The sequence below is a fragment of the Bufo bufo genome, chromosome 2 (assembly GCF_905171765.1).
Source record: "Bufo bufo chromosome 2, aBufBuf1.1, whole genome shotgun sequence".
NCBI classification, from domain to species: domain Eukaryota; kingdom Metazoa; phylum Chordata; class Amphibia; order Anura; family Bufonidae; genus Bufo; species Bufo bufo.
In genome coordinates, this window is record NC_053390.1 from 830625244 (window position 1) to 830647741 (window position 22498).

At 45.4% G+C, this 22498-nt stretch overlaps 1 protein-coding gene across 5 annotated transcripts in view; it reads left to right on the plus strand.

Annotated features, from left to right (window-relative positions):
• LOC120990516 overlaps positions 1-22498 on the plus strand; it is a 57032-nt gene that overhangs the window by 16542 nt on the left and 17992 nt on the right. For all 5 annotated transcript variants that reach the window (XM_040419378.1, XM_040419379.1, XM_040419382.1 and 2 more), the window contains 3 exons: positions 16669-16749; positions 17632-17703; positions 20255-20362. In XM_040419378.1, the coding sequence (XP_040275312.1) occupies positions 16669-16749; positions 17632-17703; positions 20255-20362 (261 nt within the window). The remainder of the gene's footprint in view (positions 1-16668; positions 16750-17631; positions 17704-20254; positions 20363-22498) is intronic.

The window sequence follows — 22498 nt, forward strand, 5'->3', positions numbered from 1 at the left end:
GCCCTCTGTCTTTCTCCAGGGCCCTCTGGTGCTGGCTTATCTACCCTGAAAGCAAAAGGATCAGGCATGTAGAGATCCAACAGTCAACTCCTTCTCTCCCCCAACATCTGTCATCATGGGGGTTTCAGGAGGCCCTAATATACACTGGATGGTCAGCCGGCCCTGGTAAAATTGGAAGATTTGGCCATCGTTAATCTAATGTGTGTTATTGGACTCGGGAGCTTCTAGTAACATGAAGTCCCCAGTGTACCATTCAACACAACATCACAAGGACAATATCTCCAGTATGTTTTACTCGACATGAGAATGGTGACCTTGAATTATTTAATCTATTGCATCAGTGCACATGCCCAAATTTAAAGGTAAACTTAGAAAAAGAAAGCAACCCAAAAAAATAGGGTGTCCATAATGTATGGCCCAACCCCGAGGTAAATAAAGGAAAAAAATCTGAAAATAACAAAACTAGGTAGAATCATCTGAGCAAGACTAATTTAAGATTCTGTTTTGGCCGTTGAAGAACTTTTCCATTGAGGGTGGTTTGGGACCAAATTTACAATGACTTAAACAGGGTAGAAAAACATAATTTTAGGACATGGCAAATTTCCTGCGAAGCCATACACCTTTTCAATGAAACCACACACCCTTTCGAGCGCAATGAAAAAAGTAATAGAAATGGTAGATGTGTCTTTTTGTGCCACATTGTGCTACATTTTGAGCCAAAGTCAAGTAGCAAACACAGCAGTGAATATACAGTAGGTCAAGTGTGGAAATGTATAGTCAATATACTTGATTCCATCTGTAGGAATGATGGTGTCTCCACTGCAGTTATGGCCTCCCGGCTCCAACTTCACAAAATGTAGTCTTAAACGGGTTGTCCACTTTTTACTATTGATTACCTATCCTTAGGATAGGCCATCAATATCACATCGATGGGGGGGGGGTCTGACTCAGGGCACCCATGCCGATCAGCTGTTTAATTTGCTCCTGGCTCTCCCCCAAACCATCCTTTTGTTCTGCCAGGAGATAAGCTACTCCCCATAAAATACACACATATGTTCCACCAAGCCAAACGTGTATGTGTATAGGAAAGCCCCGAGGATGTCGGGAGAGATAGCTGTTGGACAGTTGTTCTGCTGTCAGCTATAAAATGTGTATGGGCAGCTTTAGACTTTCTGAAAGCATCTCCATCAGAAAGTCTAAAGCTGGCCATACACCTTAGATCAGGGGTGCACAACCCACGTCCCCAGAACCATGGTTTGCAGCCCTGTCCTGCTGGGCAGAAAAACAGTTGATCGTGCGATCATAATGGATGATGACAGCTGAGGACATGACGGATCCCCGGCTGTTAGTGAGAGCAGGTGAGCCGAGGAGAAGGTAAGAGGTTTATCAACCCTCTGCAGTTTAGACCCAGCGATCACGTGATCGCCAGGTCTATTGGGGGCAGAGCCTGATCAGCTCTGCATTGTACAAAGCCCCCCAGAAGGCTGGTTTCCCATGTAACTTGGATTCTTTTAGATGCTCCAGCTACAGTGGAAAAACAAAAAAGTCTGTGTCCCGAAAGGTCTTTCATGGGGGAAAAAAATAATAATTGAAAACACAATAAAAAAAAAAAATACAGATAAAAAGAAAAAGTGCAATAAAAAAAGAAAAGGCAGTGTCTCCCAGAGGTCTTTTAAAGACCTCTTGCGGGACATACAGTGTTGCAAAAATATATTAAAAAAATAAATAAAAGAACATTTTAACAAAAAAATGTAAATAAATAAATAAAATACAAGTAAAAGAAAACAATAAAAATTGTGCAAAATTTAATTGTTTCCTGTCCCCCCAACCATCTTTTTATGACCTCTTGTGGTACATATTATGTGGAAAAAAATATAAAGTGATTATAAAAGTGATTATAAAAAAAATACAAAATAAATAAAATACAAATAAAAGGAAAAAAAAGGAAAATGTGCAAAATAAAAGTCAGTGTACCCCAAAGGTCTTTTTGTAGCAGAAATCTATTTAAAAAATAAGTTCAAGAAAAATTCATAAAATACATAAAAGAAAAAAAAAACACACCAACTAAAACCATCATCATCATTGTCACCCCATTCATGTGAAACTATACATATTATATAATAAAATGATCAAACACAAAATAGGGAACTAATTATAATAATTTGCACATTTAAAGAATAAGCTATTGTTTGAATAAAATATTACTTACCGTACATTTTTTTTTAAAAGTGTTTGAACCAATTGCAGTAAATAATGAAATTAGTGTCTAGTGAGTCATTAAGGCCTTTTCAGACCTGGTCAATAAAGAGTTAACAAACAAGTTCTTTCCCTGCTAGTACGGCCTCATACACACGACTGAACTGTGTTTTGCGGTCCGTAAAACACAGATACCAGTCATGTGTGTTCTGAATTTTGCGGAACGTAGCAACGGATGTGGAATGGGTCTGCATCCGACCATCCAAAAATGATTGGCTGCGGACCAAAATAATGGTCGTGGGTAGAGATGAGCGAATCGAAAATTTGATTTGCATCGAATCCGAATTTCCTCACGCTTCATCGTAACGAATCACATTTTTTCATAAAATGGCTACTGCAAATGTTAGGACATGGAGCAAAGAACTCTGGGAATGAGGGATCACCCATAATGCCATGCATGCAGCCAATCCGCAGCCAGCCAGCCCCGGTGATGTCACAGCCCTATAAATAGCGGCAGCCATCTTAGATTCTGCCATTTTCCAGTGTGCTGAGTGCAGGGGGAGACGTCAGCAGGCGCTAGGGACAGTGCTAGGAAAGACTTTATTGTGCTGAAAAAATGATTTACAAGTTCAGGAAAAGATTATTCAAGGTGTAGGGAAAGGATAGGGAGGCATCATCTACACCAGGGATGGCCAACCTGCGGCTCTCCAGCTGTTGCAAAACTACAACTCAATGGCAACTTTACTTGAATAATCATTTCTCCAAACAGTTTCAGGCTTTGTCTTGGTTCCAGAAGGCTTTAGCATTAAACTGGCAGGCAAACTCAACTCTGCTATATCTTTCTCTCACTCTGCTGTACTGACAAGCTAACTTGGTGTCTTTGTTTCCTCTTTATGCTGCACTTCACTTTTTTAGTCGGACTTATGTTCAGCCAAAAAGTAGGTTAGAATCCTGGCAGCTCCAACATGGAGTCTCAACCAGAACAAACTAGAACTGCCCCACCTCCTTCTGGTAGCAAGCAGGACTGGCCCACTTCTGACCAAAGGGGGGAGAATGGAATGGTAAGTTCCATTCTCTTTAAGGATAGTTCTGACATTTAAGCTGCCACCTGCCGGTGAACCAGGCACATTACATGAACAGTTACATAACATTAGAAATGCACAGTGTGGAGGACCTGGAATAAATGCATAAGATGACATGAGGTTAGACCAATAAAGACAGTATCAAGGTGCAGAAGTGGTAACACCACTCTGGGGTGTTACATTCCCGCTTACTTAAAACCAATCCCCCCTCGACTACCCAAGGAAGGTTAGAGTGCTGCATGAGACTATTTTCTTTTATATACATATACTAACATAGAGACGGCTACCACTAGGTTACTGCCCGTATGAGTAGGGTATCTATTCACAGTTTGCCCTCTCGGTATAACCAGTGAACCAAAAGATACTACACTAAGCGCTCAAATACTCCACACAGGACTGGGCCAGAGTCGTATATGGAGCGTGGGGGTGTCATGTACTGTAATCCCTCCATGATACTATGAGAAGCCCGCAAATAAAAGGCTGGCTTCATCCTGTAATCCCTTCCTAGCACCCAGGCCTTATAATGCTTTAAGCTTTGTCACCTTGATGACTGAACAGGTAGCTAAACATTTATATCCATAAGGTGGCGCACTAAGCCTTAGGACACACCAAACTAGGAGGAGGAGCCGGTTCTCTCCCAGAACTCCCACAAGGGTTAATAGCTTTACACATACATTTTTAGCAGCAGGGTTACCCTTGACGTTGTTAGACCTGCTTGTGACGTACATTAACGTCCTCAGAGGCAGTCCATATGAGCTATGAAGTAAGGTGCTAGCTATCTGGCTAACTGCATTAAGTCCAGAGCCCATTTGTAGTGCACATCACATTGCGGTACCCGTAATAGAGTCCAGACAATGGGCTAAATACTTGAACGTTGCTGAAATGGTAAAACATTGGTGCAAATATATAATGCAATAACATAGTGCAATCAAATTCACATTAGAGTCCACAATGAGCTCAGATATACCTTTGAGTCCTTTCCTTAAGTGTTGACGGATCAAGTGCACCAAACTGGAACAAATAGTGCGAGAGTCATTTGTAATCCACATGAGGTAGTAAAGTCAATATTTGTAATCCACATGGGGTATGGGTAGAATAGCAGCAACTATGATGAGAACCCTTTTTTGCAAAGGGGGCTCCCACTTAACCTGAGAAGGGGGAAAAAAGGAATTGGGCGCAGATGTGCGTATCTTGGGAATATTTTGCAGATGGGGGAACTCCTGACAAGCATGTCCATCTGGATGCGAAACAAACAGGGGGCAATAAAACAGAAAATGGGCCAACACATCCTCACTTGTCAAGTCCAGTCCATGTTGTGGCTCCCATTAGTCCAGCTGGCAGCTGTGGTGGAGCTCCACTGACCTCTAGGGGAGGTTTCTGGTCACACTGGCTAAGGCTGCAGCTACTTGCTGCTTAATGTTGCCGGAACCTCCTGCCGGGGAAGGGGAACTCAGGGTCTCTGGCTGTAAAGGCTGTGGCCAAGGAATGTCCAACAGTGGTGATGAAAATTGGGGCCTTATTACTGCGGCCGATGCCATCTTCCATGTCAGCTGATAATTGACCACTGTTGGGATGTAGGAGAAGGCGGTGGTTGTCAGATAACCCAGCTGAAAAGTTGGTGGCGGTGGTAGACCTTGGATCAGTAGGTCCGGCTGGGACAGTGGCTTATCTTGAAAGCAAAGTACTCCCTCTGCAGTCTCTTGAAGGCAGAACATGTGGCCTGTGGCTGTTGGATCCTTCTGCCAGCTCTCAGCGATGACGAGCTACTAGAGGACAGTCAGCAGCTACTGCCCAGCCAAGATCTGGAGGAGACATCCGCTTCCTCCGGTAGGCGGGCAAGTAGTGATTAGGAGAGTCGCGTGGGAGCAGGTGCTGCCAACGGTCAGGCTCCAGGCCTTGAGACCGTTGAGGGGGACATCGGTGACGTGCAGACAGTGACGGATAATGATGATGATGTAGCCGATCGCACTTGGGAGCCGGGTGAATAAAGGGCTTCATCATCAGGAGAAGAGGGTGGTAGCTTGCGCATGATTCAGCTGCTGACCCAGCAGGGTGGCAGTGTGGCTGTGAGTCAGCAGGGTGGCAGCAGTGGGAGGTCGGGAGCCAAACGTGCCAATTTAGCTAATATAGTGCTATAATCTTCTTTGTCTAATAGTTTTAATTTTTTTCTCATCTGAAGTTCAGATTGGAAAAAAATTACAACTATAAAAAAAAAGATTATAGCACTATATTAGCTAAATTGTTCTACATTCGTTTTTTTCGAATATTCACTATATTGCTATATATTCTTGTTTTAGAATACGACGAATATTCGAAAAAACAAATATATTCGATATAGTGCTATATATTCGTTTTTTAGAATATTCGTCATTTTTCCCATCTAAAGTCATGATTCCTCATTGCTTAAGTTGCTTGTGGGCCAATGACTCATTGGTTCTCAAGCAAGAAGCAGGGCAATTGAAAAATGTGTGCTAAAAATTAGCATTACAAAAATTTGCATATTCACATATTACGCAATCATTACCTTGCCAATTTTTCGAATAAAAAAATTGTAGAATATAACGAATATTCGAATTTGCGAATATCCGACAAATATTCTACAAAATATTTGCGAAATATTGCGAATTCGAACATGACACCTGCCGCTCATCACTAGTTATTGCAGGGCACCTGCAGTATATCTGGGGACAGGAGGCGGTAATAACCAGAGAGCGCCGTCCTCTGTAGTGAAGTAAAGCGCTTACTGGTTATTGAAGGGCACCTACAGTATATCTGGGGACAGGAGGTGGTAATAACCAGTGAGCGCCGTCCTCTGTAGTGAAGTAAAGCGCTTACTGGTTATTGCAGGGCACCTACAGTATATCTGGGGCAGGAGGCGGTAATAACCAGTGAGCGCCGTCCTCTGTAGTGAAGTAAAGCGCTTACTGGTTATTGCAGGGCACCTACAGTATATCTGGGGGCAGGAGGTGGTAATAACCAGTGAGCGCCGTCCTCTGTAGTAAAGTAAAGCGCTTACTGGTTATTTCAGGGCACCTACAGTATATCTGGGGGCAGGAGGCGGTAATAACCAGTGAGCGCCGTCCTCTGTAGTGAAGTAAAGCGCTTACTGGTTATTGCAGGGCACCTACAGTATATCTGGGGGCAGGAGGTGGTAATAACCAGTGAGCGCCGTCCTCTGTAGTGAAGTAAAGCGCTTACTGGTTATTGCAGGGCGCCAACAGTATATCTGGGGGCAGGAGGCGGTGATAACCAGTGAGTGCCGTCCTCTGTAGTGAAGTAAAGCACTTACTGGTTATTGCAGGGCACCTACAGTATATCTGGGGCAGGAGGCGGTAATAACCAGAGAGCGCCGTCCTCTGTAGTGAAGTAAAGCGCTTACTGGTTATTGCAGGGCACCTACAGTATATCTGGGGGCAGGAGGCGGTAATAACCAGTGAGCGACGTCCTCTGTAGTGAAGTAAAGCGCTTACTGGTTATTGCAGGGCACCTACAGTATATCTGGAGGGGCAGGAGGTGGTAATAACCAGTGAATGCCTTCCTCTGTAGTGAAGTAAAGCACTTACTGGTTATTGCAGGGCACCTACAGTATATCTGGGGGCAGGAGGCGGTAATAACCAGTGAGTGTGGTCCTCTGTAGTGAAGTAAAGCACTTACTGGTTATTGCAGGGCACCTACAGTATATCTGGGGCAGGAGGCGGTAATAACCAGTGAGCGCCGTCCTCTGTAGTGAAGTAAAGCGCTTACTGGTTATTGCAGGGCACCTACAGTATATCTGGTGGCAGGAGGAGGTGATAACCAGTGAGTGCTGTCCTCTGTAGTGAAGTAAAGCACTTACTGGTTATTGCAGGGCACCTACAGTATATCTAGGGGCAGGAGGCGGTAATAACCAGTGAGCGCCGTCCTCTGTAGTGAAGTAAAGCGCTTACTGGTTATTGCAGGGCACCTACAGTATATCTGGGGCAGGAGGCGGTAATAACCAGTGAGCGCCGTCCTCTGTAGTGAAGTAAAGCGCTTACTGGTTATTGCAGGGCACCTACAGTATATCTGGGGCAGGAGGCGGTAATAACCAGTGAATGCCGTCCTCTGTAGTGAAGTAAAGCACTTACTAGTTATTGCAGGGCACCTACAGTATATCTGGGGGCAGGAGGAGGTAATAACCAGTGAGCGCCGTCCTCTGTAGTGAAGTAAAGCGCTTACTGATTATTGCAGGGCACCTACAGTATATCTGGGGGCAGGAGGCGGTAATAACCAGTGAGCGCCGTCCTCTGTAGTGAAGTAAAGCGCTTACTGATTATTGCAGGGCACCTACAGTATATCTGGGGGCAGGAGGCGGTAATAACCAGTGAGCGCCGTCCTCTGTAGTGAAGTAAAGCACTTACTGGTTATTGCAGGGCACCTACAGTATATCTGGGGGCAGGAGGCGGTAATAACCAGTGAGTGTGGTCCTCTGTAGTGAAGTAAAGCACTTACTGGTTATTGCAGGGCGCCTACAGTATATCTGGGGGCAGGAGGCGGTAATAACCAGTGAGCGCCGTCCTCTGTAGTGAAGTAAAGCACTTACTGGTTATTGCAGGGCACCTACAGTATATCTGGGGGCAGGAGGCGGTAATAACCAGTGAGTGTGGTCCTCTGTAGTGAAGTAAAGCACTTACTGGTTATTGCAGGGCACCTACAGTATATCTGGGGGCAGGAGGCGGTAATAACCAGTGAGTGTGGTCCTCTGTAGTGAAGTAAAGCGCTTACTGGTTATTGCAGGGCACCTACAGTATATCTGGGGGCAGGAGGCGGTAATAACCAGTGAGCGCCGTCCTCTGTAGTGAAGTAAAGCACTTACTGGTTATTGCAGGGCACCTACAGTATATCTGGGGCAGGAGGCGGTAATAACCAGTGAGCGCCGTCCTCTGTAGTGAAGTAAAGCGCTTACTGGTTATTGCAGGGCACCTACAGTATATCTGGGGCAGGAGGCGGTGATAACCAGTGAGTGCTGTCCTCTGTAGTGAAGTAAAGCGCTTACTGGTTATTGCAGGGCACCTACAGAATATCTGGTGGCAGGAGGCGGTAATAACCAGTGAGTGCCGTCCTCTGTAGTAAAGTAAAGCACTTACTGGTTATTGCAGGGCGCCTATAGTATATCTGGGGCAGGAGGCGGTGATAACCAGTGAACGCCGTCCTCTGTAGTGAAGTAAAGCACTTACTGGTTATTGCAGGGCACCTACAGTATATCTGGGGGCAGGAGGCGGTAATAACCAGTGAGTGTGGTCCTCTGTAGTGAAGTAAAGCACTTACTGGTTATTGCAGGGCACCTACAGTATATCTGGGGGCAGGAGGCGGTAATAACCAGTGAGTGTGGTCCTCTGTAGTGAAGTAAAGCACTTACTGGTTATTGCAGGGCACCTACAGTATATCTGGGGGCAGGAGGCGGTAATAACCAGTGAGTGTGGTCCTCTGTAGTGAAGTAAAGCACTTACTGGTTATTGCAGGGCACCTACAGTATATCTGGGGGCAGGAGGCGGTAATAACCAGTGAGCGCCGTCCTCTGTAGTGAAGTAAAGCACTTACTGGTTATTGCAGGGCACCTACAGTATATCTGGGGCAGGAGGCGGTAATAACCAGTGAGCGCCGTCCTCTGTAGTGAAGTAAAGCGCTTACTGGTTTTTGCAGGGCACCTACAGTATATCTGGAGGGGCAGGAGGCGGTAAGAACCAGTGAGTGCCGTCCTCTGTAGTGAAGTAAAGCGCTTACTGGTTATTGCAGGGCACCTACAGTATATCTGGGGGCAGGAGGCGGTAATAACCAGTGAGCGCCGTCCTCTGTAGTGAAGTAAAGCGCTTACTGGTTATTGCAAGGCACCTACAGTATATCTGGGGGCAGGAGGCGGTAATAACCAGAGAGCGCCGTCCTCTGTAGTGAAGTAAAGCGCTTACTGGTTATTGAAGGGCACCTACAGTATATCTGGGGACAGGAGGTGGTAATAACCAGTGAGCGCCGTCCTCTGTAGTGAAGTAAAGCGCTTACTGGTTATTGCAGGGCACCTACAGTATATCTGGGGCAGGAGGCGGTAATAACCAGTGAGCGCCGTCCTCTGTAGTGAAGTAAAGCGCTTACTGGTTATTGCAGGGCACCTACAGTATATCTGGGGGCAGGAGGTGGTAATAACCAGTGAGCGCCGTCCTCTGTAGTGAAGTAAAGCGCTTACTGGTTATTGCAGGGCACCTACAGTATATCTGGGGGCAGGAGGTGGTAATAACCAGTGAGCGCCGTCCTCTGTAGTGAAGTAAAGCGCTTACTGGTTATTGCAGGGCGCCTACAGTATATCTGGGGGCAGGAGGCGGTGATAACCAGTGAGTGCCGTCCTCTGTAGTGAAGTAAAGCACTTACTGGTTATTGCAGGGCACCTACAGTATATCTGGGGCAGGAGGCGGTAATAACCAGTGAGCGCCGTCCTCTGTAGTGAAGTAAAGCGCTTACTGGTTATTGCAGGGCACCTACAGTATATCTGGGGGCAGGAGGCGGTAATAACCAGTGAGCGACGTCCTCTGTAGTGAAGTAAAGCGCTTACTGGTTATTGCAGGGCACCTACAGTATATCTGGGGGCAGGAGGTGGTAATAACCAGTGAGCGCCGTCCTCTGTAGTGAAGTAAAGCGCTTACTGGTTATTGCAGGGCACCTACAGTATATCTGGTGGCAGGAGGCGGTAATAACCAGCGAGCGTTGTCCTCTGTAGTGAAGTAAAGCTCTTACTGGTTAGTGCAGGGCACCTACAGTATATCTGGGGCAGGAGGCGGTAATAACCAGTGAATGCCGTCCTCTGTAGTGAAGTAAAGCACTTACTAGTTATTGCAGGGCACCTACAGTATATCTGGGGGCAGGAGGCGGTAATAACCAGTGAGTGTGGTCCTCTGTAGTGAAGTAAAGCACTTACTGGTTATTGCAGGGCACCTACAGTATATCTGGGGCAGGAGGCGGTAATAACCAGTGAGCGCCGTCCTCTGTAGTGAAGTAAAGCGCTTACTGGTTATTGCAGGGCACCTACAGTATATCTGGTGGCAGGAGGAGGTGATAACCAGTGAGTGCTGTCCTCTGTAGTGAAGTAAAGCACTTACTGGTTATTGCAGGGCACCTACAGTATATCTGGGGCAGGAGGCGGTAATAACCAGTGAGCGCCGTCCTCTGTAGTGAAGTAAAGCGCTTACTGGTTATTGCAGGGCACCTACAGTATATCTGGGGGCAGGAGGAGGTAATAACCAGTGAGCGCCGTCCTCTGTAGTGAAGTAAAGCGCTTACTGATTATTGCAGGGCACCTACAGTATATCTGGGGGCAGGAGGCGGTAATAACCAGTGAGTGTGGTCCTCTGTAGTGAAGTAAAGCACTTACTGGTTATTGCAGGGCACCTACAGTATATCTGGGGGCAGGAGGCGGTAATAACCAGTGAGTGTGGTCCTCTGTAGTGAAGTAAAGCGCTTACTGGTTATTGCAGGGCACCTACAGTATATCTGGGGGCAGGAGGCGGTAATAACCAGTGAGCGCCGTCCTCTGTAGTGAAGTAAAGCACTTACTGGTTATTGCAGGGCACCTACAGTATATCTGGGGCAGGAGGCGGTAATAACCAGTGAGCGCCGTCCTCTGTAGTGAAGTAAAGCGCTTACTGGTTATTGCAGGGCACCTACAGTATATCTGGGGCAGGAGACGGTGATAACCAGTGAGTGCTGTCCTCTGTAGTGAAGTAAAGCGCTTACTGGTTATTGCAGGGCACCTACAGTATATCTGGTGGCAGGAGGCGGTAATAACCAGTGAGTGCCGGCCTCTGTAGTAAAGTAAAGCACTTACTGGTTATTGCAGGGCGCCTATAGTATATCTGGGGCAGGAGGCGGTGATAACCAGTGAACGCCGTCCTCTGTAGTGAAGTAAAGCACTTACTGGTTATTGCAGGGCACCTACAGTATATCTGGGGGCAGGAGGCGGTAATAACCAGTGAGTGTGGTCCTCTGTAGTGAAGTAAAGCACTTACTGGTTATTGCAGGGCACCTACAGTATATCTGGGGCAGGAGGCGGTAATAACCAGTGAGCGCCGTCCTCTGTAGTGAAGTAAAGCGCTTACTGGTTTTTGCAGGGCACCTACAGTATATCTGGAGGGGCAGGAGGCGGTAAGAACCAGTGAGTGCCGTCCTCTGTAGTGAAGTAAAGCGCTTACTGGTTATTGCAGGGCACCTACAGTATATCTGGGGGCAGGAGGCGGTAATAACCAGTGAGCGCCGTCCTCTGTAGTGAAGTAAAGCGCTTACTGGTTATTGCAAGGCACCTACAGTATATCTGGGGGCAGGAGGCGGTAATAACCAGAGAGCGCCGTCCTCTGTAGTGAAGTAAAGTGCTTACTGGTTATTGCAGGGCACCTACAGTATATCTGGGGCAGGAGGCGGTGATAACCAGTGAGTGCCGTCCTCTGTAGTGAAGTAAAGCACTTACTGGTTATTGCAGGGCACCTACAGTATATCTGGGGGCAGGAGGCGGTGATTACCAGTTAGTGCTGTCCTCTGTAGTGAAGTAAAGCACTTACTGGTTATTGCAGGGCACCTACAGTATATCTGGGGGCAGGAGGCGGTAATAACCAGTGAGTGTGGTCCTCTGTAGTGAAGTAAAGCACTTACTGGTTATTGCAGGGCACCTACAGTATATCTGGGGCAGGAGGCGGTAATAACCAGTGAGCGCCGTCCTCTGTAGTGAAGTAAAGCACTCACTGGTTATTGCAGGGCACCTACAGTATATCTGGGGGCAGGAGGCGGTGATAACCAGTTAGTGCTGTCCTCTGTAGTGAAGTAAAGCACTTACTGGTTATTGCAGGGCACCTACAGTATATCTGGGGGCAGGAGGCGGTAATAACCAGTGAGCGCCGTCCTCTGTAGTGAAGTAAAGCACTTACTGGTTATTGCAGGGCACCTACAGTATATCTGGGGCAGGAGGCGGTGATAACCAGTGAGTGCTGTCCTCTGTAGTGAAGTAAAGCGCTTACTGGTTATTGCAGGGCACCTACAGTATATCTGGGGGCAGGAGGCGGTAATAACCAGAGAGCGCCGTCCTCTGTAGTGAAGTAAAGTGCTTACTGGTTATTGCAGGGCACCTACAGTATATCTGAGGCAGGAGGAGGTATAACCAGTGAGCGCCGTCCTCTGTAGTGAAGTAAAGCGCTTACTGGTTATTGCAGGGCACCTACAGTATATCTGGGGCAGGAGGCGGTAATAACCAGTGAGCGCCGTCCTCTGTAGTGAAGTAAAGCACTCACTGGTTATTGCAGGGCACCTACAGTATATCTGGGGGCAGGAGGCGGTAATAACCAGAGAGCGCCGTCCTCTGTAGTGAAGTAAAGTGCTTACTGGTTATTGCAGGGCACCTACAGTATATCTGGGGCAGGAGGAGGTATAACCAGTGAGCGCCGTCCTCTGTAGTGAAGTAAAGTGCTTATTGGTTAGTGCAGGGCACCTACAGTATATCTGGTGGCAGGAGGAGGTATAACCAGTGAGCGCCGTCCTCTGTAGTGAAGTAAAGCGCTTACTGGTTATTGCAGGGCACCTACAGTATATCTGGGGGCAGGAGGCGGTGATAACCAGTGAGTGCCGTCCTCTGTAGTGAAGTAAAGCGCTTACTGGTTATTGCAGGGCACCTACATTATATCTGGGGCAGGAGGCGGTGATAACCAGTGAGCGCCGTCCTCTGTAGTGAAGTAAAGCGCTTACTGGTTATTGCAGGGCACCTACAGTATATCTGGGGGCAGGAGGCGGTAATAACCAGTGAGTGCTGTCCTCTGTAGTGAAGTAAAGCGCTTACTGGTTATTGCAGGGCACCTACAGTATATCTGGGGGCAGGAGGCGGTGATAACCAGTGAGTGCCGTCCTCTGTAGTGAAGTAAAGCGCTTACTGGTTATTGCAGGGCACCTACATTATATCTGGGGCAGGAGGCGGTGATAACCAGTGAGTGCCGTCCTCTGTAGTGAAGTAAAGCGCTTACTGGTTATTGCAGGGCACCTACAGTATATCTGGGGGCAGGAGGCGGTAATAACCAGTGAGCGCCGTCCTCTGTAGTGAAGTAAAGCGCTTACTGGTTATTGCAGGGCACCTACATTATATCTGGGGCAGGAGGAGGTATAACCAGTGAGCGCCGTCCTCTGTAGTGAAGTAAAGCGCTTACTGGTTATTGCAGGGTGCCTATAGTATATCTGGGGCAGGAGGCGGTAATAACCAGTGAGCGCCGTCCTCTGTAGTGAAGTAAAGCGCTTACTGGTTATTGCAGGGCACCTACAGTATATCTGGGGGCAGGAGGCGGTAATAACCAGTGAGCGCCGTCCTCTGTAGTGAAGTAAAGCGCTTACTGGTTATTGCAGGGCACCTACAGTATATCTGGGGGCAGGAGGCGGTAATAACCAGTGAGTGCCGTCCTCTGTAGTGAAGTAAAGCGCTTACTGGTTATTGCAGGGCACCTACAGTATATCTGGGGGCAGGAGGCGGTAATAACCAGTGAGCGCCGTCCTCTGTAGTGAAGTAAAGCGCTTACTGGTTATTGCAGGGCACCTACAGTATATCTGGGGGCAGGAGGCGGTAATAACCAGTGAGCGCCATCCTCTGTAGTGAAGTAAAGCGCTTACTGGTTATTGCAGGGCACCTACAGTATATCTGGGGCAGGAGGCGGTAATAACCAGTGAGCGCCGTCCTCTGTAGTGAAGTAAAGCGCTTACTGGTTATTGCAGGGCGCCTACAGTATATCTGGGGGCAGGAGGCGATAATAACCAGTGAGCGCCGTCCTCTGTAGTGAAGTAAAGCGCTTACTGGTTATTGCAGGGCACCTACAGTATATCTGGGGGCAGGAGGCGGTAATAACCAGTGAGCGCCGTCATCTGTAGTAAAGTAAAGCACTTACTGGTTATTGCAGGGCGTCTACAGTATATCTAGGGGCAGGAGGCGGTAATAACCAGTGAGCGCCGTCCTCTGTAGTGAAGTAAAGCGCTTACTGGTTATTGCAGGGCACCTACAGTATATCTGGTGGCAGGAGGAGGTATAACCAGTGAGCGCCGTCCTCTGTAGTGAAGTAAAGCGCTTACTGGTTATTGCAGGGCACCTACAGTATATCTGGGGGCAGGAGGCGGTAATAACCAGTGAGCGCCGTCCTCTGTAGTGAAGTAAAGCGCTTACTGGTTATTGCAGGGCACCTACATTATATCTGGGGGCAGGAGGCGGTAATAACCAGTGAGCGCCGTCCTCTGTAGTGAAGTAAAGCGCTTACTGGTTATTGCAGGGCACCTACAGTATATCTGGGGGCAGGAGGTGGTAATAACCAGTGAGTGTGGTCCTCTGTAGTGAAGTAAAGCGCTTACTGGTTATTGCAGGGCACCTACAGTATATCTGGGGGCAGGAGGCGGTAATAACCAGTGAGCGCCGTCCTCTGTAGTGAAGTAAAGCGCTTACTGGTTATTGCAGGGCACCTACAGTATATCTGGGGCAGGAGGCGGTGATAACCAGTGAGTGCCGTCCTCTGTAGTGAAGTAAAGCACTTACTAGTTATTGCAGGGCACCTACATTATATCTGGGGGCAGGAGGCGGTGATAACCAGTGAGCGCCGTCCTCTGTAGTGAAGTAAAGCGCTTACTGGTTATTGCAGGGCGCCTACAGTATATCTGGTGGCAGGAGGCGGTAATAACCAGTGAGCGCCGTCCTCTGTAGTAAAGTAAAGCACTTACTGGTTATTGCAGGGCACCTACAGTATATCTGGTGGCAGGAGGCGGTAATAACCAGTGAGCGCCGTCCTCTGTAGTAAAGTAAAGCACTTACTGGTTATTGCAGGGCGTCTACAGTATATCTAGGGGCAGGAGGCGGTAATAACCAGTGAGCGCCGTCCTCTGTAGTAAAGTAAAGCACTTACTGGTTATTGCAGGGCGTCTACAGTATATCTAGGGGCAGGAGGCGGTAATAACCAGTGAGCGCCGTCCTCTGTAGTGAAGTAAAGCGCTTACTGGTTATTGCAGGGCACCTACAGTATATCTGGGGGCAGGAGGCGGTAATAACCAGTGAGCGCCGTCCTCTGTAGTGAAGTAAAGCGCTTACTGGTTATTGCAGGGCACCTACATTATATCTGGGGGCAGGAGGCGGTGAAGGAAATTGTTCATTTGTGAATAGGAGGCAGAAAGGAAAAATCGCCACTTAAAGGGGTTTCCTAGTAAAAATGATTTTTTTAACAAGTTCCTGTGGCATGGCCCCTGAAACAGAAGATTAATACTTTCCTGCTCCGTGCTGCTCTCTCTGTCTCCATCTTCCGGTCCCAGCAAATGACTGACTTCAGCGGTTAAACACTGCTTATGGGCACATCACCACTGAAGACAGTCATTGGCTGGAGTGGGACATGTGACTATTCCCATAGTCAACCGGATGTAAACTGCGCTAGGACTGGAAGATGGAGACAGCAGGAGTGGCGGGGAGCAGGAAAGTATAATTCGTCTGTTTCAGGGCCAGGCTGCAGGAACGTGTTACATTTTTTACTGGGAAGTCCCTTTAAGCCCCTGTTACACTGCACGATATTTGGGACAATTACTGGGAACGAGTCTTCATAGGAACATTCCTGATATCTGTCCTTTATAACTGTGCCGCTGATCAGCTGATAAACAAGGAATCACTCGTTTGTCGGCTGATTTGCATATTTTATGAGGGTGAAGGATGTACGATAGTCATCAGTACATCGCACTGTATAATCTGGAATGTGCTGCCGATAATCAATAGAACTGAACAAGGGAGGTTTGACCATGGTAGTGATCATTCCTCCTCATTCACGTGGCATCGGCCTGGGTAATAGGCAGTGCCGATTAACTTTTTTTTTTTTGAGGCCCTTTGAAATAGAGCAATGTCACAACGGCCTTAGATAATGGTTGGTTGATCTGCAGCATCTGGTGAACGATCATTTCACAGACACGACCGTACACAATTTAGTCCATATCGGCCGTTACAGTTGTTCAAACTGCCCGTGCACATTGAATGAAACCGGACGATGGACAGAATATCTTCCTGGGAACATTCTATCAAAGTAAGATCTTTTGGTTTGACTAACTTTAGACAAATGTGTGGCCACCTTAAGACGATTGTGGGCATTTTGTGAAGGAGTCTGAGAACATAGAACTCTGCAATAGAAACACCAACATTTGTATGGAGGACACCGGGCATGTTGACCGCACATGTCCAATGTAGAGTCCCATTTTAATACGCTTTAGCTACATTCTGAGGCGTGCTAGGAACCAGAAGTGATGTGATTGTCCAATAAATGGGTAAGAGAATATTAGTAACAAACAGGAAAAAACTAATTCCATTCATGATGATGCTTTATTCTGAGCAGTAGTAACGTGGTGTCCCTCCCTTTAGGATTTCTGGCTGTTTGCTTCTTACTGGATATGCCTGTGGCCAGGCTCCTGATGGTCCTTACTCAGCTTCTTCTCTGGTTGGGTGAGTGTCTCACAATTATTTCCAGACTCCATGCCCATTGCTAAATATAACAATAAATGGCATACTCAACAAAACTATGTGGAAAACCCAAGTTACTTTATCCCCCTCCTCTCCTCTGCCATCCGAATTTAAGGAAAAATTTGATTCGTCACGAAGCCAAATTTCCTCGCACTTCATGTGAACGAATCAATTTTTCCTGAAATGGCGGTAAAAAACGAAAAAATCTATATTCACCTCATCCATTTGCTCACGGAGAAACCATCATGGCCATCTTGATTGAAGAAAATAACCAAATCTCGCGTGCGAGACGTCACCACACATCATCACGCTGGCCGGGCCTGGTGACTTGATCAGTAATGATGTCACCACGTCCACCCAGTGTGATGACATGGTGATGTCAGCACGCCTGAGATATGGTGCATTTTCTTCAATCAATATGTCTGTGATAACGTCTACGTGTAGAAATTGATGAGGTGAGTATATATATATATATATATATATATATATATATAACCCCAGATTAAGCCCCTGATACACTGAATGTGACCCTCAGATACTGCGATCAGCGTTGAACGCGGCATCTGAGGGATTCAATGATGTGGGGCGGTGCGATCGCTGTTCCTCGTCATTGTGTTCGTGACAAAATAATTTGTCCCAAATTGAATTTCTTTGTGAACTTCGGTGAAGCAGCCGAATCGAATTTTGGCAAACTTCACTCATCTCTCCCCAGGGGTCATACATTTATAACATCTTCTAAATACTAAATACGTGTTAATGGTGGTAAAATGCCTGTAAGTATCTTCTCTAAAGGGTAGAACAAGGGCAGAGGTTAAATTCAATATTACATTTCCTAATGGATCGTATATTCTCTACTCTTTTTAGTAAAAAAATGCAAAAAAAGGTTTCCTGAAGTGCGGCCATCTTGCTTGAATCGTGTTTTTGAGTTCATTTTGGGTAAGATATAAAACCATATTAGGGCAACATTTGTCATATAAATATCTGTCCGGTTATTTGCCTCTGATCCTCAGGAACACCAGTAATGACCTGAAGATGGATCCATTGTTTTCATTGCATGGTTCTTTATGGTATCATCCACCATCATCTATATTGTATATGACATGCCGAGCAAAGAAGTAACTTCAGTCTTCATCCAGTTTCCACCCATCATCTCATCGACTTCAATGTAAACAATGGATGAAATACATGATGTCCCATTCGAGAGAAAAATGTGGAAAGAGATGATGGACGGAAAAATGGATGCAACGACGACTAATGGCTTCCATATCATCAGATGTATGGTGTGAACAGGATCAAATTTATTCTTCTGTCTTCAAATGTTTGCTTGCCATAGAGAATTTGATGGACTTGAAAATAGGTTGAAATGAAGGTGAAGGTCTTAGAGGTCTTTCCTGGGTGGTATGACATAACTGTAAAAAGGTCCCAATTCCAGGTCTTGTTCCTTCAAATCTTTAACCCTTTTCCGACCAGCAGCGTGCTTTTACGGCACTGACTGGGTCCTTAATCCCTTAACGCATAATGCCCTACATGTAACATCATATAATGTGTCAGCATTTGTATGGAGTGGGCTGCTGCGGTGAGCCCGCTCCATAGACGGAGGCTGCTGGCTGTATCATACAGCAGGCACCTGGCCGCAATGTTGGGGGGCGGTGATCCCGCCAAAACCCGTCATTTTACCCCTCTGATGCCGCATTTAATGCTGATTGCAGCATCTGTGGAGTTAGGCAAAGGGAGGATGTGGCTCTTCTGCCTTCTGATTGGAGCCCCCGCAGTTGACTAGTGGGGCTCCAATTGGTTACCATGGTGATGCTGCCGAAACCTTCCAGGCCTGTCATGGTACTCTGCCTGCTGCGCCGTGCACGAAGCACAGCTCAGCAGGGATAGTGTAAGAATCTTATTCACCATAATAGATCTCTATTAGGGTGAATAGGACAAGGAAATCAAAATAACCCAGGTTCTAGCCCCCTAAGAGGGCTAATAAATAAAAAGTAAAAAAGTTAAAGTAAAAAAAAACACAAAAATATTAAGTTTCCCAATTTTACGTATACAATGTACAAACAATAAAAAATATACATATTAGGTATCGACACATCTGAAAATGTCAACTATTAACATATTTAAAAATATTTAACAATTTTGTGGTGAATGCTGTAAGGGAAAAAAATTAAATAAAAACACATGATTCACAATTTTTTAGTCATCTTGTTCCTTCAAAAAAATTTTATAACAGTGATTAAAAAGGTCATACATTCAGCACCACAAAAATTGTACCAAAAACCACAGTTCTCTACGCAAAAAACAAGCCCTCATACAGCTCTGTAGACTGAAATATTAAAAAGTTATGGCTGTCAGAATATGGTGAGGTTTTTCAAACGATTTTATTTTTTTTAAATAATTAAACAAAATAAAAACTTTACAAGTTTTGTATCACTGCAATTGTATTGAGCCGCAAAATGAGGGTATCATGTCATTTTTAGTGCATGTGTAACTTAAAAAAAATACATCTTTGGTTGCTTCACCTCCCCAAAAGAATTTAATAAAAAGTGATTTAAAAAATCATATGTATACAGATCACCCTGCTAAAATGTAGCCCCCACACAGCTCTGTAGACAAAACTACAAAAAAGTTATAGGGGTCAGGATATGGCGATGAATACAAAAAAAAAATTAAAAAATCAAGGTTTTTATTTTTTTCTGTATTAATACACAAGAAAAACTATAGAAATGTGGCATCGCTGTAATCATACTGACCTGAAAAATGAAGGATACAGGTCAGTTTTACTGCATAAGGAACGCCATAAAAACAAAACTGATAAAACTGTGGCAGATCTGCATTTTTTTCCCCGTTCCACCCAATTTGGATTTTTTCCAGCTTCTCACTACATCATATGCAACATTAAATGGTGCCATTAGAAAGTATAATTTGTTCCACAAACAAAAACAAAAAACAAAAAAACAAGCCCTCAAATGGTTGGAAAAATAAAGAGAAAGCAGGGAGTGAAAAATGCTGGAAAGGTTAAACCACAGCATAACCACATGAAAAAAATGGAAAAAAGTCTGACCACTTCTCCTGAATGACGATTACATAATCAGAGTTACCACCTCCAATCCCCCCTTTACATTACACACATTACAACAGGTTGCGTCACCCTTCTGAAGTCACGTTTTGTCACAATTTCTTGGGAGAGTTCAGGTCAGGGACAAGGACAATGTGAAAGATTCATATAGTTCCTCCATGAATCGCTCACATGTAGACTTGCTCTTGTGTCTTGGATCATTGTTTTGCTGCAGAACCCAAGAAGACATGTCTAGATGTGTAGCACATTCATGCATTCATAGATTTTGTCCCCCTTCCCCATGCATTTATCTTTCATAGCAAACCTTGTGGAGATCATTTCCTAACACTCGGCAGATACAGCTACAGAAGCGGTCATCTTACAGCTAGAGAAATAGTTGAATGGATGTGAATGAATGCTCTCTTGTTTCAGGAGATCCATTCCAGAAAGCTACCATCTATGGTTTTGAAATTGGTGAATATTTCTCTCTGGTTTCCCAGTTGGTTGCCACCACCTTGTTCATTGTCTGGAATATTTATGGTAAGTACATAAAGAGTTTTTTTTAGGTTTGTGCTGTTAGTATTAACCCCAGCCTGCTGTTCCTGTTGAAAAACCATACTGTCCTGCTCCATGCCAATCTGCGGTCTTCCGGTTCCCATCTTGTAAACTTCTGAATGGACGGGGGTACACGCGGCACTGTAGCCAAAGACTGGCATTGGCGAAGACGTGTCTCCAAGTGGCTCTTCACTGCTGGGTCATGTACCATTCGAGGACGAGTCACCACTGATGCCAGTCATTGGTTTTAGTCATGCACATCTGTTTGGAAATGTACAGAATGGGGATAAGGAGTCTACAGAAGGGAACCAGGGTGTGCGAATAGAGTGTTTTTTTCAACAGGAACAGCAGGCTAGGCGTGAAATTTTAAAAAAGTGGACAAAACTGGAAAACCCCTTTAACCCCTTGAGGACACAGCCTTATTTCACCTTAAGGACCAGGCCATTTTTTGCAAATCTGACCAGTGTCACTTTAAGTGGTGATAACTTTAAAACGCTTTGACTTATCCAAGCCATTCTGAGATTGTTTTTTCATCACATATTGTAGTTCATGACATTGGTAAAATGAAGTAAAAAAAACAAATTTTTTGCATAAAAAAATACCTAATTTACCAAAAAATTGGAAAAATTAGCAAATCTCAAAGATTCTGTTTCTCTACTTCTGTAATACATAGTAATACCCCCAAAAATTGTGATGACTTTATATTCCCCATATGTCTACTTCATGTTTGAATTATTTTGGGAATGATATTTTATTTTTTGGGGATGTTACAAGGCTTAGAAGTTTAGAAGCAAATCTTGAAATTTTTCAGAAATTTACAAAAACCCAATTTTTAGGTACCTCTACAGGTCTGAAGTCACTTTGCGAGGCTTACATAATAGAAACCACCCAAAAATTACCCCATTCTATAAACTACACCCCTCAAGGTATTCAAAACTGATTTTGCAAACTTTGTTAACCCTTTAGGTGTTGCACAAGTTATTGGCAAATGGGGATGAAATTTGAGAATTTCGATTTTTTGCCTAATTTTTCATTTTAACCCATTTTTTCCACTAAAAAAGCAAGTGTTAACAGCCAAACAAGACTGTATCTTTATTGCCCTGACTCTGCTGTTTACAGAAACTCCCAATATGTGGCCGTAAACTACTGTACGGCCACACAGCGGGGCGTAGAGTGAAAGGTGCGCCGTTTGGTTTTTGGAAGGCAGATTTTGCTGGACTGGTTTATTTACACCATGTCCCATTTGAAGCCCCCCTGATGCACCCCTAGAGTAGAAACTCCCTAAAAATGACCCCATCTAAGAAACTACACCCCTCAAGGTATTCAAAACTGATTTTACATAAGTCTTTAACCCTTTAGGTGTTGCACAAGAGTTATTGGCAAATGGGGATGAAATTTGAGAATTACATTCTTTGCCTAATTTTCCATTTTGACCAATTTTTTCCACTAACAAAGCAAGGGTTAACAGCCAAACAAGACTGTATCTTTATTGCCCTGACTCTGCCATTTACAGAAACACCCAATATGTGGCCGTACACTACTGTACGGCCACACAGCGGGGCATAGAGTGAAAGGTGCGCCGTTTGGTTTTTGGAAGGCCGATTTTGCTGGACTGTTTTTTTTGACACCATGTCCCATTTGAAGCCCCCCTGATGCACCCCTAGAGTAGAAACTCCCTAAAAGTGACCCCATCTAAGAAACTACACCCCTCAAGTTATTCAAAACTGATTTTACATACGTCGTTAACCCTTTAGGTGTTGCACAAGAGTTATTGGCAAATGGGGATGAAATTTGAGAATTTCATTTTTTTGCCTAATTTTCCATTTTAACCCATTTTTTCTACTAACAAAGCAAGGGTTAACAGCCAAACAAGACTATATTTATTGCCCTGACTCTGCCGTTTACAGAAACACCCAATATGTGGCCGTACACTACTGTACGGCCACACAGCGGGGCATAAAGGGAAAGGTGCGCCATTTGGTTTTTGGAGGGCTGATTTTTATGGACCGGTTTACTTACACCGTGTCGTTTCAACCCCTCTGATGCACCCCTGGAGTAGAAACTCCCTAAAAGTGACCCAATTTTGGAAACTGCGGGATAAGGTGGCATTTTTTTGGGACT